The sequence below is a fragment of the Scyliorhinus torazame genome, chromosome 3 (assembly GCF_047496885.1).
Source record: "Scyliorhinus torazame isolate Kashiwa2021f chromosome 3, sScyTor2.1, whole genome shotgun sequence".
In the NCBI taxonomy this organism is placed as follows: Eukaryota; Metazoa; Chordata; class Chondrichthyes; order Carcharhiniformes; family Scyliorhinidae; genus Scyliorhinus; species Scyliorhinus torazame.
This window is the reverse complement of record NC_092709.1, coordinates 25055490-25073187: the sequence shown is the minus strand read 5'-3', so window position 1 is coordinate 25073187 and position 17698 is coordinate 25055490. Positions and strand designations below refer to the sequence as shown.

At 52.1% G+C, this 17698-nt stretch overlaps 1 protein-coding gene across 8 annotated transcripts in view; it reads left to right on the top strand.

Annotated features, from left to right (window-relative positions):
• Nucleotides 1-17698, top strand: part of LOC140408348 (PH and SEC7 domain-containing protein 1-like) — a 613055-nt gene that overhangs the window by 393506 nt on the left and 201851 nt on the right. For all 8 annotated transcript variants that reach the window (XM_072495423.1, XM_072495424.1, XM_072495425.1 and 5 more), the window contains one exon: nucleotides 8327-9227. In XM_072495423.1, the coding sequence (XP_072351524.1) occupies nucleotides 8327-9227 (901 nt within the window). The remainder of the gene's footprint in view (nucleotides 1-8326; nucleotides 9228-17698) is intronic.

The window sequence follows — 17698 nt, the reverse complement described above, 5'->3', positions numbered from 1 at the left end:
CCGGAGCCCGCCCGCGCCACCTGATCCCGCCGGTAAGAGAGGTGGTTTGATTCTCACCGGCGGGACTGTCATTCCAGCAGCGGGACTTCGGCCCATCACGGGCCGGAGAATCGCCGGGGAGGGCTCGCCGACCGGCACGATTCCCGCCCCCGCCGAATATCCGGTGCTGGAGAATTCGGCAACTGGCGGGGGCGGGATTCACACCAGCCCCCGGCGATTCTCCGACCCGGCGGGGGTTCGGAGAATCGCGACCCAGATCTTAATTGAGAGACTGGAGACCTCGATCGAGCAGGCGGTCCTCTTCAATCCGCAGCGATCGCATGAAGGGCTGGAATAGTTCACAAACTGCAACCATTGAAGAGTGGACTGAAATACGTAAAAACAATAAAACACAAACTGTAAAACATCGCAGACAAAGCTATTTAACAGCATCTTGCATTTTTACTGAATCTTTGACACATCTCAGTTTGCTTTTAGAATCATAAAGTCATAGAATGAGACAGCACAGAACAAGACCATTCAACATTCTGTTCCTACACTGACTCTTATTCAGTTATTACCATTCCCTTGCTCTCTCCTTGTAGCTCTGCAAACTTTACCACTTTAAATAATTATCCAATTCCGTAATGTTGAATCTGTCTCCACCACCCTTTTGGACAGGGTATCTGATGCTAGTGTTACGACCCCCTGGGCTAGTGAGCGGTCAATTTCAGCCCCACTTGTCCCAGAGTCGTAACACAATTTAAATTTATAAATATTTCTCAGGAAAACACCCAAAGGTCTTTGGCCCTTAGCTGCCCAATAACTACAGACGCCAGGTTTGTAAATTTAAACACAATTCAGTAACTATAATTAAATATGCAACAAATACAACAGGCTAAATATTATCTAGTTCCTTACCCCCCCCCCCACATAAACTCACCCCACCCTCCACACTCGCGCACAATAGAGACAAACAGAAGAGGGGTGTAACATAATAAATGACGTAAAAAAGATTAGAGTCTTTGTTTCAGATGGTTGTTTCCAGCACACCTTCCTTCCAGGCTTTCTGTCACAGATTTCTGTTTCCAGTCTATAATGGTTTTCACTGTCGATTCATTCAGGTCTCTGCAGATCATAGAATAGAATTTACAGTGCAGAAGGAGGCCATTCGGCCCATCGAGTCTGCACCGGCTCTTGGAAAGAGCATCCTACCCAAGGTCAACACCTCCCCTATCCCCATAACCCAGTAACCCCACCCAACACTAAGGGCAATTTTGGACACTTAAGGGCAATTTATCATGGCCAATCCACCTAACGTGCACATCTTTGGACTGTGGGAGGAAACCGGAGCACCTGGAGGAAACCCACGCAGACTCAGGGAGGATGTGCAGACTCCGCACAGACAGTGACCCAAGCCGGAATCGAACCTGGGACCCTGGAGCTGTGAAGCAATTGTGCTATCCACAAAGCTACCGTGCTGCCTGCAGTTTCAGACATACAGCAGCTTTTCTCGAGAAAAGACGGAAGAGAGAGCAGGCCCTTTTCTCTGAATGTCCAGGTCTCCAGTGGCCTTTCCCTGGCTCTTTGAAAGTCACCCCACTTAGGCAAGACCCAATAGCTGTCTGTTACCGGGCAGAATGCGGTCTTTTGGTCAGTTCATTGTCCACCAGCCAACCAAGCGAACGGAGTCCCAATGATTTCTGGGGAGCCGACACGTCTGAGTTCTCCAAAAGCTCGCAGAGTGCCCTCTTATCTTTTGAATTCCTCAATTCCCCTGCTTGCCTTAAAGATATAGGGGCTGGTTTAGCACAGTGGGTTAAGGCAGCTGGCTTGTAATGCAGAACAAGACCAGCAGTGTGGGTTCAGTTCCCGTTCCAGCCTCCCTGAACAGGCGCCGGAATGTGGCGACTAGGGGCTTTTCACAGTAACTTCATTGATGCCTACTTGTGACAATACGTGATTATTATTATTGTATCCACTTAGCATCTGTGGATCAAAATGATACCAGCAAAAATAAAGAAAAGGGAAAACCGGGAATCATCAGGAAGCGCTCTTACACTAATCTGATCAAAGCTGAATGATGGAAATGACCATTTAAATGTATTCTATTCCCAACGAGTACTTGTTACTGGCTAGATAGTTTCTGATGGTGATAGGCATTGGTATTCCACTTTTATCACTGTGGTTGCCCAGCAACGTTAATGCCAGCACAGTTTACATTTGGCTGCCCTTGAAGTTGCAGTTCTAGTGTCCAATAGCTGGACAAGTTTCAGTTTTGTGTAATTGTAGCGGGCCTGTGACTGGTGAAGGAGAGAGGAGTATTCCAGACTCTGCGACCTTTGATCAGGCCTCCCTTCCCTCCTGTCACCTGGTTGCTGATTGCACATTCAGCTGTTCTCTCCCCGGACGCTTGCTGTTTGCAGAGAAGGGAGTTGTGGTGCCTGTTGACTGTAAGTACTTCCGATGCCCTTCTGCTCACGGCCAACTTCTGTCCCAACTTGACCCGAAGAAGCAAAACGCAGCCATCTTCTGCTTCCCTAGCTCAGCCTTTCCCTGTCAACCTATTCCAGTCACAAGCTACCTGTGGCCCATGGATGTTCCACCCAGCCTTGCTTGTTGAGTCACATTCATTCTGATGTCCAGAGCTAACGTCTTGTCTTTGGAAGAAAGAGAAGGACATGCTGCACTTAGAGGGTATGGATGTGGTGAGCATACCTTGCTCAAAATATTCCTTCTGTTTTTACCCCATTCTCTCCACAATAGGGTGGGGGAGGGGGGGGGGGGAGAGGGGAAAGGGTGGCCGGTGTGCTGGGGAGTGGGGGAGGGGCCTGGCTAGCAGGGACACTCTACCAGTTGTAGCGGCTGTGCAGTATTTGGCGAAACGGGAGCGTTAAAACCTCCTTTCTGTCTCTTTGATCAGAGTGCATTCTCCCTTTTGAGCAAGGTATGCTCACCACATCCATACCCTCAAAGTGCAAGAGGTCACCCTTGAACCCGCTGCAAACTTTGACACGGTCGCCACAGAATCTTCCCCCAATAACAACCCCCCCTCCCCCCAATTATCTCTGAGGTTCTGCAAGGCTCTCTCCTTGGTCTCTCCCTCTTGCTCATCTACGTGCGGCCTCTTGGCAAGAGCATCTATAGACAAGGAACCAGCCACTGCTTCTGTTGAACCCTGTGCTGTCGACACGTTCGTGTGCGGCCATGAGTGAGTGGTCACACATTTGGTGGCTCCTGCTCAAGGCACATTTTGTTCAGTCTCTTCCTACCCGAAGGGCAAGGAATTTGAGGGCAAAAGCATACAGGAGTGCCTGGGAAAGGTCATACTCCTCCGGTGTGGCTAGTGGATGGATCCACAGACCAGGAGTGGTGCAAGGAAGAGAGCTGCTGGAGCAGGAGAGTCTTCGTGCTGCGCCACAGGTAAAGATGGTAGCGGACAAAGGGGCTGCCCGCTCAGTGGTTGATGGAGCAGTTGGTGGAGTTCTTGAATGATACGTTTCGGCAGCAGAGGAAATAGGCCCTGGAAGACCTAGCCAAGGTGGTGGAACCGCTGAGACCTGGGATTGAGCGAGTGGAGCAGAGGCTGGCGTCTCGGGCCTGGCAATTTAGAAAGTGGAGGAGGAGGTGGGCGAGCACAAGGTGCAGTTGACCTTGTTGATGGCTGAGGTGGGAATCATGCGGGAGAGCCAGAAAAAAGCCGAGGGAGAAGGTGGAGGATTTGGAGAATCCAGAAGGCAAAACCTAAGGATCGTCGGGATGCCTGAAGGCATTGAAGGTGTGGAGGCCACGGTGTCTGTGACAAGGATGCTGGAGAAAGTGATGGGGGAGGGGACCTTTGATCGGCTCCTGGAGATGGACCGAGCACACAGGGCGCTGGTGAACTGGCGAGGGCGATGGTGGTGCAGTTGCACTACTCTCTGGACAAGGAGAAGACCCTTTGATGAGGGAGGCAGACCAGGAAAGGTACCTGGGAAGGGAACGAGATGCGGAGAAGGCGAGTAGGATGTTGGTCCATTAGTTGAGACGAGCAAGAGGTGGCGAGGGAGATTGGCAGAATTAGGGATGATGAGGGCAAGGTGGTGAGGTACCTAGAGGGGGAGACTGGCATGTTCGAGACTCTACAAACTGGAGCCCCCAGCAGGGGAGGAGGGGATGCAACAGTTTCTGGATGGGGTAGAGTTTCCCAAAGTTATGGGGCTGGTTCAGGGACTGGGGGCCCAAATAGGGCTGAGGGAGGTGATGGAGAGTATGGGGATGATGCAGGCAGGGAAGACCCCGGGGCCGGACGGGTTCCCGGTAGAGTTCTATAAAAAGTTTGGGGCAGACCCGGGGACACTGTTGGTGAGGGGCGTATAATGAGGCAAGGGAGAGGGGGAACTCCCCCTACATTGTCACAGGCTACCATCTCCTTGATTTTAAAAAAGGATAATGATCCGGAGCAGTGCGGGTCATCACCCCCGATATCATTATTGAATGTTGGCGAAGGTGTTGGCATCGCGAATTGTGGACTGTATCCTGGGCCTGATAGATGAAGCTAAAATGGGCTTTGTGAAGGGGAGGCAGTTTTGGCGAATGTGAGGAGGCTACTCAATGTAATCATGAGGCCTTTGGAGGGGCAGGAGGTGGAGGTAATAGTGGCGATGGACGTGGTGAAGGTGTTTGATTGGGTGGAATGGGCATATCTGTTGGAGGTGCTGGGTGGTTGGGGTTCGGGCAGAGGTTTGAGACGGGTTGCTGTATAAGGCGCTGATTGCGAGTGTGCGGATGAACCGGGTGAGTTCAGGGAACATCGGGCTGCATTGTGGGACGAGGCAGGGGTGCCCGCTCTCCCCATTGCTCTTCACCTTAGCGAGAGAGCCACTGGCAATGGCTCTTTGGGTGTGGAGGGACAGAGAGGAATTGAGCCCGGCCGGCGGGGGGGGGGGGGGGGGGGGGGGGGGGGGGGCATCGAGCACTGGGTCCGATTGTGTGGACAGCCTGCTACTGTATATTTTGAACCCGGTGCACAGCATCGGAGGGATCGTGGGGGAGTTTGGCCAATTCTCGACATACAAATCGGATATGGGAAAAAGCGAGGTGTACCCTATTGGGACTAGAGAGCAGGAGAGAAGGTTAGGGGAGTTGCCGTTTAGGGTGGCGAGGGCAAGTTTTAGATATTTGGGTATCCAGGTGGTGCAGCACTGGCGCAGTTGCACAAGTTGAACCTGGCTCGGTTGGTGGGGCTGATGAGGGTGGACTTTAACAGGTGGGAGGTGCTGCCGCTGTCACGGGTTGCAGACAGTAAATTGATGATGCTGTCAAGGTTTCTGTTGGTGTTCAGAACCTCCCAAGTTTCGTCCCCAAGTCATTTTTTTTAGGAAGGTTAATGGGCTAATCTCTGGATTTGTGTTAGGAGGGCTTTCTTGGAGCTGGACGGTGAGGGGGGGGGGGGCGGGATGCGGACCTGGCGTTACTGAATCTGATGAATTACTACTGGGCGGTGAATACTGCTATGCTTAGGAAATGGGCCCTTTGGGAGAGGTCAGTGTGGCGACGGATGGAGGCGGCGTTGTGTAGGGGTTTGTGTTTAGGACTTTGTTGTTGGTGCCTTTACTGTTCTTGCTGGCCAGGTATTCTGTGAGCCCAGTTGTGGTGTTGGCTTTAAGAGTATGGTGGGGGGGGGCAGTGATGGCTGCATCTGGGGCTGAACGGTGCCTTGGTGTGGGCGCCAATTTGTGATTACCAGTCTTGCACCGGCGGGGCTGGACGTGAGATTTCGGGTTGGCGGCAGGCAGGGATTGAGTGCTTTGGCGATCTGTTTATAGGGGGTAAATTCACAAAGTTGGAGGCCAGATGCCCAGAGGGAATGGCTTTAGGTACCTGCAGGTTTGGGACTTTGTAAGGAGAGAGGTGGCGTCCTTTCCTGGGCTGCCGCCCCTGGGGTTGCAGGACCAGGTTGAAGGACGAAATAGGGCAGGGGAAGGTGTCGGATGTCTATAAGGAGTAGATAGAGTGGGAGGGAGACCTGGTGGGGGATTTTTAGCGTAAGTGGGAGGATGAGCTTGGAGGGGAGGTGGGGACCGAGACATGGGCGGAGGCCTTGCAGAGGGTAAAGCGTCCTCGTGCGAGGCTAAGCCTCATCCAGTTCAAGGTGATACATAGGGCTCATTTGATGATGGTGAGGATGAGTAGGTTCTTTGAGGGGGCAGAGGATAGGTGTGGGCTGTGCACGGGGGGCCCGCGAATCACGCCCACATGTTCTCAGCGTGTCCAAGACTGAGGGGGTTCTGGCAGGAGTTGTCGGACGTGATGTCCGAGGTGCTGGATGTGGAGGTGGCTCCGAGTCCAGAGATGACAACATTTGGGGTGTCGAACGATCTGGGAGTCCAGGCGGCGAGAGAGGCCGATGTTTTGACCTTTGGCTCCCTGATGACCCGGAGACAGATTTTGCTCAGGTGGTGGGACTCTGAGCTGCCGCAAGCTGGGGGGGGGGGGTGCATCTTGAGGGGGTCGGTGGATGGGTTCAGCCGGAGGTGGAAGCCGTCAATTGATTTCTTTCAGGAGGTTAAAAGTGGGAAGGTGGGACGTAAGGATGGGTTGGCATGGGGGGAGTTGGGATTGTTTATTGAATTGTTTGGTTGCTCTTCTGATTCTGTTCGTACATATGAAAATGCCTTGAATAAAAATATATTTTTTTGAAACCTGTTGCCATTGTGCCATTAGATTGGCTGTTGGATGATCTTTGAATGAGTCACAATTTCCTCTGGTTATACATCGGGAAGATTGAAACCATTTTCCTTCTGCTCTGCTGCAAGCTGTACGCCCCGATTACAATCCCTTCCTGACCATTGTCGACCAGGTTCGACCAGCTATTAGTAAATCAGTGTTCTATGTATCTTTGATTCCTGTCTTGGGGCTGCCTCTGTAAGTGTCCTTCTCCATCTGGTCTGACAGCTGTTTAACGCAGAAATGCTCTTCACTGCCTTTGTCACCTGCAGACGTGACTATTCCAATGTCCTTCTGGTCAGTTTCCCAACCCCCAGCTTCTGCAAACTTCTAGTACGTCAAAAAATCTCCACTGCCTGAATCCTGTCCAGCATCAACTTTTTCCCACCTAGTTACAAATCTTGCCACTGACCACCACCGTCCCTGCAACAGCTCCAATTTAAAATTCTCGTCCATGGGTTTAAATGGCTTCACGATCTTACCCCTATCTATCTCCTTGACCTCCTCCCAGTGCTGGAGCTCCACACTCTCTCCTGCTGTCTCTTTCTTGTTGTATGTGCATGACCCCTTCCCCTTCCTTTCCTGCCCCCTCGGTGGTCCTGCTTCAACCATGGAGCCACTGTGTCAGGGTCACGTGTGGCCCCTCTGACACGCAGCTCATCGAGAATCCATGCAAGAATTTAACATTTTTTTTTTTAGCGTATTTTGATTCCAATTGGATGTACAATCCATTCTGATTGACTTTCCGGTTTGGAACAGTGTTGGTATAGCACCATTGATTTCAGTTCACAGAATCTCAGAATTGTTGCAGCGCAGAAGGAGGCGATTTGGCCCATCAAGTCTGTGCCGGCCCTGCGAAGAAGATTACACCAAGTTCCACTCTCCTGTCTTCTCCCCGTAAATCCTGCCGATTATTTCCTTTCAGAATAACCATCCAATTCCATCGTCAGTGCCTCTCTTGGATCTCTCCACCAAGTCCCTAACCACTCGCTGTGTGAAAACAGTTTCTCATCTGTCACACTTGCTTCTTTGAGAAAGAAACTTTCTCGGCTGATGTGTGTTTTCCTTAACAATATCGTTCACTCTCATTGGTTACAAAGTTGTGTATTACTGAGCTGCACTGTTTAAATGCTTAGCAACAAGAAAGGTACGCAAACTGAGAGGATGCGGGAAATGTTCTACAAGTTAGGGCTTTTTTCTCTAGAAATCTGAAGGCAGCGATGATGATGACCAGGTTTGATTCGGATCGGCAACAAAAAAGAAGTTTCTGCTTGTGGCGAATTCCAAAATTAGAGCTCATGGGTATACGATAGTAAAGAATTTGGATGAAACACTCTTGTTGCAGAGAGTGGTTAGAATGTGGAAGTTGCTACCACAAAGAGTAGTTGAGGAGATTAGCATGGGTATATTTCAGGGGAAGCTTGGTAAGCTTGAGGGAGAAAGGAATAGAAGGGTTTGTTGATCAGTGAGATGAAGCACAAGTGACCGGATGCTCTTGTAGGGATTAAGCACCAGTTTGGGCCAATACAGGGCTGACGAGCCAATTTCTGTGCTGTGGACTTGATGTGACGTAAATGCTGTTTGGCAGGCACTGAGTACAAAATAACCTTATTTTCCTTTATTTCTATGTCCTCTGCAGGTTGCTTCCAGTCTCCCGGAGAAGAACGGTGCATGAACACCATATCACTCACAGAGCAGGCATTCAGACAGGGGGCTGACGAGGCCCAGCGGCGAAATTGGGACCTGCCGCCTCGGGAAGTTGTCGTGTGGGAGCCGGGCCAGATCAACAGGCCACAGGACTTTGGGCACGAGCAGGAGAAGGCCAGGCCTGAATCCCAACCAGGATGCTCTGGCCCTTCCACCACCGTGGGACGCATGGTGCCAGGTTTCGACGGCGGATGCACAGTGACTGACACAGACGAGGACCATTTAAGTGACCTCAGCGAAGACATCTCGCCCGACCCCCTTGAGAAGCAAACCAGTGTGTGGGAGTTTGCGACTGTACTCGTCAGCACTCCGCAGGTAATGACGGCTCCTGTGTTCTCAATCGGACAGGGCCAGCAAGCTGAGCTGCTTCACTGGGGCAAAGAGGTGGCTGCTTCAGGAGAGAACGAACTCTCCCGAGGTGCATCAGACGAGAGGGTACAGCAGGAACTTGCTGCTGGCGACAAGGAAATGCCGCAGAGTCCATCAGTGGCGCACAAAGAAATTGGACTTGTCGTGCTGGAGGAGAGAAGCACCGAGGCTACTGACCGAATGTCAGAGAGGCACACAGGAGCTGCGGCCGAGAGGGACCCAGACAAGCTGATGGCAAAAGAGATTGCAAACTTGGACCAGTCCGGTGAGACGGAAAAGGAGCGAAGTGGTCATGTTAAAAGCGATGAATCCAGTGGAACGTCTTGGGATGGCGGGAAGAGGACGCCTTTAAGTACTGCTCAATCCGACACCCGGAGTGATGAGGATGACGATGTCTTTGTGAGCGCGAGAGAAAGTGAAGCGAGTGTGACGAGCAAAAGTTCCCTGGGAACGAAATCAGCAAAGTAATTCTATGCCATTTATTGTTACTAGAATCTATTGGATTGCAATGTGTGCTTACGACAGACTGCAGTGAATTAAAGGAGCTTTAACCGTGTGATAGAAAGAAAAGATGTAAAAACCGTCTCAGATTCCTGATTTTAGGAACATTAGTTTGAGCAACCAGTTCACGATCAGTCCCCCATTTCAAATGTTGGATATCAGTCGATAATGTACCCCCTTGCAGGTCAAAATAAGAGCCATTATGGCAGAGAAGGCGGCCATTTGGCCCATCGAGCCTGTGCTGGCTTGCTGTAGAGCAACACACTCAATCCCATTCCCCCACCCTATCTTCCTACTTTGTCCTCCTCAAGTGTCCATCCAATTTACATTTGAAATCATGAATCGTCTCCACATGCACCATCCTTGTCGGCTGTGTTAACAATAGAATGAATCCCTCTTATAAATTATTTCCCAGTGGTAATGTTGACCCAAGGGTTTGTTGCATTTTAAAGCCTGCAAGAAAAGGGGCACAAAAAGACATTCCTAAAATCCAGTGATAGTCAGAGAGAAACACTGATGTTAATCTGGGGTGGAATTTGCCCTTTCAGGGCATTGACAGCCTGATCTTCCCTGTGCCCTTAAGATTAAAATGCTTTCCCGCAATGTTTCTGAAAGTGCAAATTGATAATAATGGCAGAGTGAGAGGAAGGAGGGGAGTCAACAGGCTAACTCTCTCAAAAAAAAAAATCAGATTGGAGGATTGAGAAATATCCACAAGGAGGGGAGTGACAAAAAGGGGAGTGAATTCAATATCGAACCTGGTACCAGAAGAGAAACCAACAGGAAGGAACGATTAGATTGAGAAAGATAACAGAAAAGGAAAATAAGAAAAACCATTTCAAATTTACAATCTGACGTTTTTAAAACTCCCCTCAAAAATATTCAAAACCTAAAGGAATTCAGTGCTAGCGAGGCTTTTAATAATAATCTTTATTAGTGTCACAAGTAGACTTACATTAACACAGCAATGAAGTTACTGTGAAAAGCCCCTAGTCGCCACACTCGGACGCCTGTTCGGGTACACAGGGAGAATTCAGAATATCCAATTCACCTGACAAGCACGTCTTTCGGGGCTTGTGGGAGGAAACCGGAGCACCCGGAGGAAACCCACGCAGACCTCGGAGAACACGCAGACTTCGCACAGACAGTGACCCAAGCCGGGAATCGAACCTCGGACCCTGGCGCTGTGAAGCAACAGTGCCAACCACTGTGCTACCGTGTACACAAATACATAAACTCGGTGACATTCATTTCCTGTCTGTGGAGGGGCAGAGACAGCAAGGTGCTCTTTTCAGGAATCTAACAGGGGAGTTGTACAACTCGGACACAAACCTCTGGGTAATGACATCTTATTGCACATCAGCTCCTTGCCTGTTATGGCTGCAGCATTTTCCCATGACTAGTGGAGAAGGCCATTAGTCTCACTGTTACTTGAACAGCAAATTCTGGTTCATTTTCTTTTGTTGGATGTTGGAATCACGCCATGATGGCACAGTGGTTGCATTGCTGTTCACAGCACCAGGGACCTGGCCTTGGGTCACTGTTTGTGTGGAGCACCCGTGTCTGCGTGAGTTTCCTCCGGGTGCTCCGGTTTCCTCCCAAAATCCAAAGACGGCAGGTTCGGTGGATTGGCCATGCTAAGTTGCCCTTAGTGTCCAGGGATGTGCAGATTAGGTTATGGATTAAGGGGATAGGGTGGGGTGGGCAGGGGAGTGGACATGGGTAGAGTGCTCATTCGAAGGGCTGGTGCAGACAATGGGCCAAATGGCCTCCTTCTGCACCGTAGGGAGTCTATGTTGATAGCTCAAGTATGAAGCTGACACATCGTGGTGAGAGTTCGTGAGTGTCAAATTCGTACAGCGTCTCAAATCCAACTCGCTACAAACCAGAATTGTAAGAAAACTGGACATTTTTAGAATGTGCTGTGCATCAATTTTAATTGAGTAAAAATGTTAAAGCCTAACCGGACAATTTGGCGTTGGTGCGGTGTGGTGTCTGAATGGTTACCTCCTTCACCAATTGCGCACATTTCTACTTCCACTGTCTGAGCAATCCGTGGTTATTTGTTACGTACAGAAGGCCAAATAATCTAATCCAATTAAATTTCTTGTGAGCTTATCAGTAATAAATTTCAGGTCACCTTTGACTACATCTTGGGTCGCCCCTTTCACACATCCCTCTAGTTCCTGCTCCGTGTCCATCTCATCCCCACGATATCTATTCATCTCATCTTTTATTTGAGGAGTACAATACTCTAGGAAGCAGTTGGGGTTTAAAGTGTGTAACATGTCGATTATAAGTACTTACTAATTAAAACCGTTGCTCATCCAGTGATCGCTCCCTCTCCATATGTGCAGAGAGATTTACTGCCTGCCCGTTGGCCGATGTATCTGAAGCGTGCCGATTGGTCCAATTTTCAGTTTTGTTAAAAAGCAGCCAATGAAAACCATAAATTAAAAAAAAAAACCACTCCATCTCTTCAGGAAAATCTCCCGTTCATAGAAAAGTTACCATCCAACAAGGCTGAACATTTTTTTTTAAATAAGGAACCCGAAAGGATTAAGTACAAAACACAGTCCAGAAAAGCAACCCTCCATACCCCCTCCCCCGTACATAAATAATAAATTAACATTAACACCCCGACTTAACACAACAGGTATATACACCCCCTCAGACCCTCCAGTGTAAATAACAAAAACAAAAATAAAGTAAACCCCCCCCCCCCCCCCCCCCCCAGTTGCTGCTGCCATTGACCAATGTCTACCGTTCTGCCAGGAAGTCGAAGAACGGTTGCCACCGCCGAAAGAACCCTTGTACCGGCCCTCTCAAGACGAATTTCACCCTCTCCAACTTAATAAAACCCGTCATATCGTTGATCCAGGATTCCACGCTTGGGGGCCTCGCATCCTTCCACTGAAGAAGAATCCTCCGCCGGGCTACCAGGGACGCAAAGGCCAGAATACCTGCCTCTTTCGCCTCCTGCACTCCCGGCTCCTCTGCCACCCCAAATATTGCGAGCCCCCAGCCCGGTTTGACCCTGGATCCTACCACCCTCGACACCGTCCTCGCTACGCCCTTCCAAAATTCCTCCAGCGCTGGGCACGCCCAGAACATATGGGTGTGATTTGCTGGGCTCCCTGAGCACCTAACACACCTGTCCTCACCCCCAAAAAACTGGCTCATCCTTGTCCCGGTCATGTGTGCCCTGTGCAGCACCTTAAACTGTATGAGGCTGAGCCTCGCCCACGATGAGGAAGAGTTTGCCCTCCCTAGGGCATCTGCCCATGTCCCTTCCTCAATCGCCTCTCCCAACTCCTCCTCCCACTTACCTTTCACCTCCACCATCGAGGCCTCCTCCTCCTCCTGCATCACCTGGTAAGTTTCCGAGACCCCCCCCCCCCGAGAGCACCCTGTCCTGTACTGTGTGTGGCAGCAGTCGCAGGAATTCCACCACCTGCCGCCTGGCAAACGCCCTTACCTTTAAGTACCTGAAGGTGTTCCACGGGGGGAGCCCGTACTTCTCCAGCTCACCCAGGCTCACAAACTTCCCGTCCACAAACAGGTCCCCAACCTTCGTACCCCTGCCCTGTGCCACCCCGAAAACCCTCCATCTGTTCTCCCTGGGACGAACCGGTGGTTCCCCCGTATTGGGGTCCACACCGAGGCCCCAACTTCCCCCCTGTGCTGCCCCCAGATTTTGAGGGCAGCCGCCACCACTGGGCTCGTGGTATACCTCCTTCGAGGGAACGGCAGCGGCGCCGTTGCCAGCGCCCCCAGACTCGTACCCACACAAGACGCTGCCTCCAGCCTCTTCCATGCAGCCCCCTCCCCCTCCATCACCCACTTGCGCACCATCGTCGCATTGGCGGCCCAGTAGTACCCACAGAGGTTGGGCAGCGCCAGCCCCCCCTATCCCTACTCCACTCCAGGAACACCCTTCTCACCCTCGGAGTCCCTCGCGCCCACACAAACTCCATTATACTCCTGTTGACCCGCCTAAAAAAGGCCTTCGGGATAAACACAGGGAGGCACTGGAACAGGAACAAAAACCTTGAGAGCACCATCATTTTGACTGACTGCACCCTACCCGTCAAGAACAGCGGCAACGCGTCCCACCTCTTGAACTCCTCCCCCATTTGCCCCACCAGCGTTGTGAAATTAAGCCTATGCAGGGCCCCCCAGCTCCTGGCCACCTGTACCCCCAAACACCTGAAGCTCCTCTCCGCCCTTTTTAGTGGGAGCTCGCCAATCCCCCTCTCATGGTCCCCTGGGTGAACCACGAACAGCTCGCTCATCCCCATGTTGAGCTTGTATCCCGAGAAATCCCCGAATTCCCTAAGGATCCTCATTACCTCTGGCATTGCCCCCACCGGGTCCACCACATATAGCAGCAAGTCGTCCGCATAGAGCGACACCCTATGCTCCTCCCCACCCCGCACCAACCCCCTCCAGTTCCTCGACTCCCTCAGTGCCATAGCCAGGGGTTCAATCGCCAGTGCGAAGAGCAGGGGGGACAGGGGACACCCCTACCTCGTCCCTTGGTGCAACCGAAAGTACTCGGACCACCTCCTGTTTATGGCCACACTCGCCATCGGGACCTCATACAACAGCCTAACCCACCTGACAAACCCCTCCCCAAACCCAAACCGCTTCAGCACCTCCCACAGGTACCCCCACTCTACCCTATCAAAGGCTTTCTCAGCGTCCATCGTCACCACTATCTCCGCCTCCCCCTCCCTCACCGGCATCATGATAACGTTCAAAAGCCTCCACACATTCGCGTTCAACTGCCTCCCCTTCACAAACCCCATCTGGTCTCCGAGGATGATCTGCGGCACACAATCCTCAATCCTCGTGGTTAAGACCTTCGCCAGCACCTTGGCATCTACGTTTAGCAAGGAAATCAGTCTGTAAGACCCACACTGCAGGGGATCCTTGTCCCGCTTCAGGATCAAGGAGATCAGTGCCCGGACATCGTCGGGGGTAAAGCCCCCCCCTCCCTTGCCTCATTGAAGGTCCTAACTAGCAACGGGCCTAACAGGTCCATATATTTTTCATAGAATTCGACCGGGAAACCGTCCGGCCCCGGTGCCTTCCTCGCCTGCATGCTTCCTATCCTTTTGATCAGCTCCTCCAACCCAATCGGGGCCCCCAATCCCGCCACCAGTCCCTCCTCCACCTTTGGAAACCTCAATTGGCCCATCCCTCCCTCCCTCCAGTGGGGGCTCGGACCGGTACAATTCCTCATAAAAGTCCCTGAAGACCCCATTGATGCCAACCCCACTCTGCACCACACTCCCTCCCCTGCCCTTAACTCCCCCGATCTCCCTAGCTGCGTCCCGCTTCCGAAGCTGATGCGCCAGCATCCGGCTTGCCTTTTCCCCATACTCATAAATCGCCCCCTGGGCCTTCCTCCGCTGCACCTCCACCTTCCTGGTGGTCACCAGGTCGAATTCGGCCTGGAGGCTGCGCCTCTTCCTCAACAATCCTTCCTCGGGCACCTCCGCATACCTCCTGTCTACCCTCACCATCTCCCCCACCAGCCTCTCCCTCTCCCCGCTCCCTCCTCTCCTTGTGGGCCCTAATGGAGATCAGCTCTCCCCTAACCACCGCCTTCAGCGCCTCCCATACCATCCCCACTCCGACATCCCCGTTATCGTTGGCCTCCAGGTACCTCTCTATTCTTCCTCGGACCCGCTCGCTCACCTCCTCGTCCGCCAACAGCCCCACCTCCAAGCACCACAACGGGCGCTGGTCCCTCTCCTCCCCCAGCTCTAAGTCCACCCAATGCGGGGCGTGGTCCGAAATGGCTATTGCCGAATACTCGGTATCCTCTACTCTCGCTATCAGCGCCCTGCTCAAAATAACAAAGTCGATTCGGGAATAAGCCTTATGGACATGTGAGAAGAATGAAAATTCCCTAGCCCCCGGCCTTGCAAATCTCCAAGGGTCCACCCCTCCCATCTGATCCATAAACCCCCTCAGCACTCTGTCCGCCACTGGCTTCCTACCTGTCCTCGACCTGGAGCGATCCAGTGTCGGATCCAGCACCGTGTTGAAGTCTCCCCCCATTATCAGGCCCCCCACTTCCAAGTCTGGGATCCGACCCAATATGCGCCGCATAAAACCCGCATCGTCCCAATTCGGGGCATACACATTGACCAGTACCACCCTCTCTCCCTGCAGCTTACCACTTACCATTAAGTACCTACTGCCATTGACTGCCACAATGCTCGACACCTCGAATGACGCCTTCTTTCCCACCAAGATCGCCACCCCTCGATTTTTGGCATCCAGCCCCGAATGAAACACCTGACCTACCCACCCTTTCCTCAATCTTACCTGGTCTGCCACCTTCAGGTGTGTCTCCTGGAGCATAACCACATCCGCCTTGAACCCCTTTAGGTGCGCGAACACGCGAGCCCGCTTAACCGGCCCATACAGTCCCCTTACATTCCAGGTTATCAGCCGGATCAGGGGGTTACCCACCCCTCTCCCCCGCCAACTAGCCATAACCCCTCCTCGGCCAGCCACGGGTCCGCACCCCACGCCTGGCCCTTTCCCCACGGCGGCAGATCCCCGTCTCGACCCCCCTGGAGATTCAAAATAATGGTGCCGGTCCTTGTAGGTGACGCACAGTCGCGCCAGCTGCAACATGCCAAACTTCACCCCCTTCCTGTGCAGCACCGCCTTCGCTCGATTGTACCCGGCCCCCCTCTTCGCCACCTCCGCACTCCAGTCCTGGTATATTCGAATCTCCGCGTTCTCCCACCTGCTGCTCCTCTCCTTCTTGGCCCACCTGAGCACACACCCCCGATCAGCGAACCGATGAAACCGCACCAGCACCGCCCGCGTTAGCCTTGGGCCTCCTCGCCAGCACTCTATGGGCCCCTTCCAGCTCCAGGGGCCCCTGGAAGGACCCCGCTCCCAACAGCGAGTTCAACATGGTGACCACATAGGCCCCCACATCCGGCCCCTCCAGCCCCTCCGGGAGGCCCAGAATCCGCAGATTGTTCCACCTCGACCGATTCTCCATCTCCTCGAACCGCTCCTGCCATTTCTTGTGGAGCGCCTCGTGCGCCTCCACCTTTACCGGCAGGCCTATGATCTCGTCCTCGTTGTCGGAGATCTTTTGTCGGGCCTCGCGGATCGCCACCCCCTGGGCCATCTGTGTCTCCAGCAGCTTATCAATAGAAGCATTCATCGGCTCAAGCAGGTCCGCTTTAATCGCTCTGAAGCAGCGCTGGATAACCTCCTGTTGCTCCTGCGCCCACTGCATCCACGCTGCCTGGTCTCCGCCCGCCGCCATTTTGTTCTTCTTCCCTCGCACCTTCTTCGGGTCCACCACCACCTTTTCAGTCGCCCCGCTCCTGGTAAAAGCCACATACTGTCGGGGAACTGTTGTAATCTCCTTCCCACACCGGGAAACGTCGAAAATGTGCCGTTGGGGGCGCTGAAAAGAGCCCAAAAGTCCGTTTGTGCGGGAGCCGCCAAATGTGCGACTTAGCTCCGCATAGCCGCAACCGTGAAGGCTGAACATTTTCACAACATTGAATAGCTACATTGTCCTTTTTTTAAAAAACAAAATCTTACTGGGATGAAGGGTAAATAAAGATAACGGGACCCTGCGGGAAAAAAACAAGGGAATGGAATAAATTGGATACTTCTTTGAGCATTGGGAAAAAAATGGCCTCCTCCCCTCTACTGTTTTTTTAAAAAAGTATTTTTATTCTCCTTTTTCACATTTTCATCAAATTTACATCAACAAATAATCAACAATAACAAATACAATGGCAATCCCCTGGCCAACATTCCCTTTATCCCACCCACCATCAAACAGCTCCCAACAGTTTGAATACAGAACACCAATAAAAAAGAATCCGGAATCCACCATCAACCCCTACATACTCACAAATAACTTCTACATTCTAACCACCCCCCCCCCCCCGCCCCCCCCCAATGTTCGATGTCATCCAATTCTTGAAAATGCATGATAAACCCATAAGTTGTAGAACCCTTCCATCCTTCCCCTCAGCTCCAACTTCACTTCTCGAGCGTTAAGAACTCCAGCAAGTCTCCCCCGCCACTCCGAGGCTCAGAGCGGAGAAGCCGACCTCCACCCGAACAGAATCTCCCTTCGGGCAATCAGCGAGGCGAAGACACCTGCTGTTGTGTGATTTTATATGGGGAACACTGACAAGTCCGTGTCCATCCCTAAATTGCCCTGAAGACATTAAGAACCAACTGCATAATCAGAGACTGAAGACACATGTAGGCCAGGTAAGGGTGGCAGGTTTCCTGAAGAAAATTAGTGTAGCAGCTGGGTTTGTACAATAACCCATAGCTGTCGGGATAATTTTATCCGCTGCCGGTCTGTAGGTTATTGGGTTTAACAACTTGCCATGGTGGGATTTGAACTCATGGCCTCTCAGTT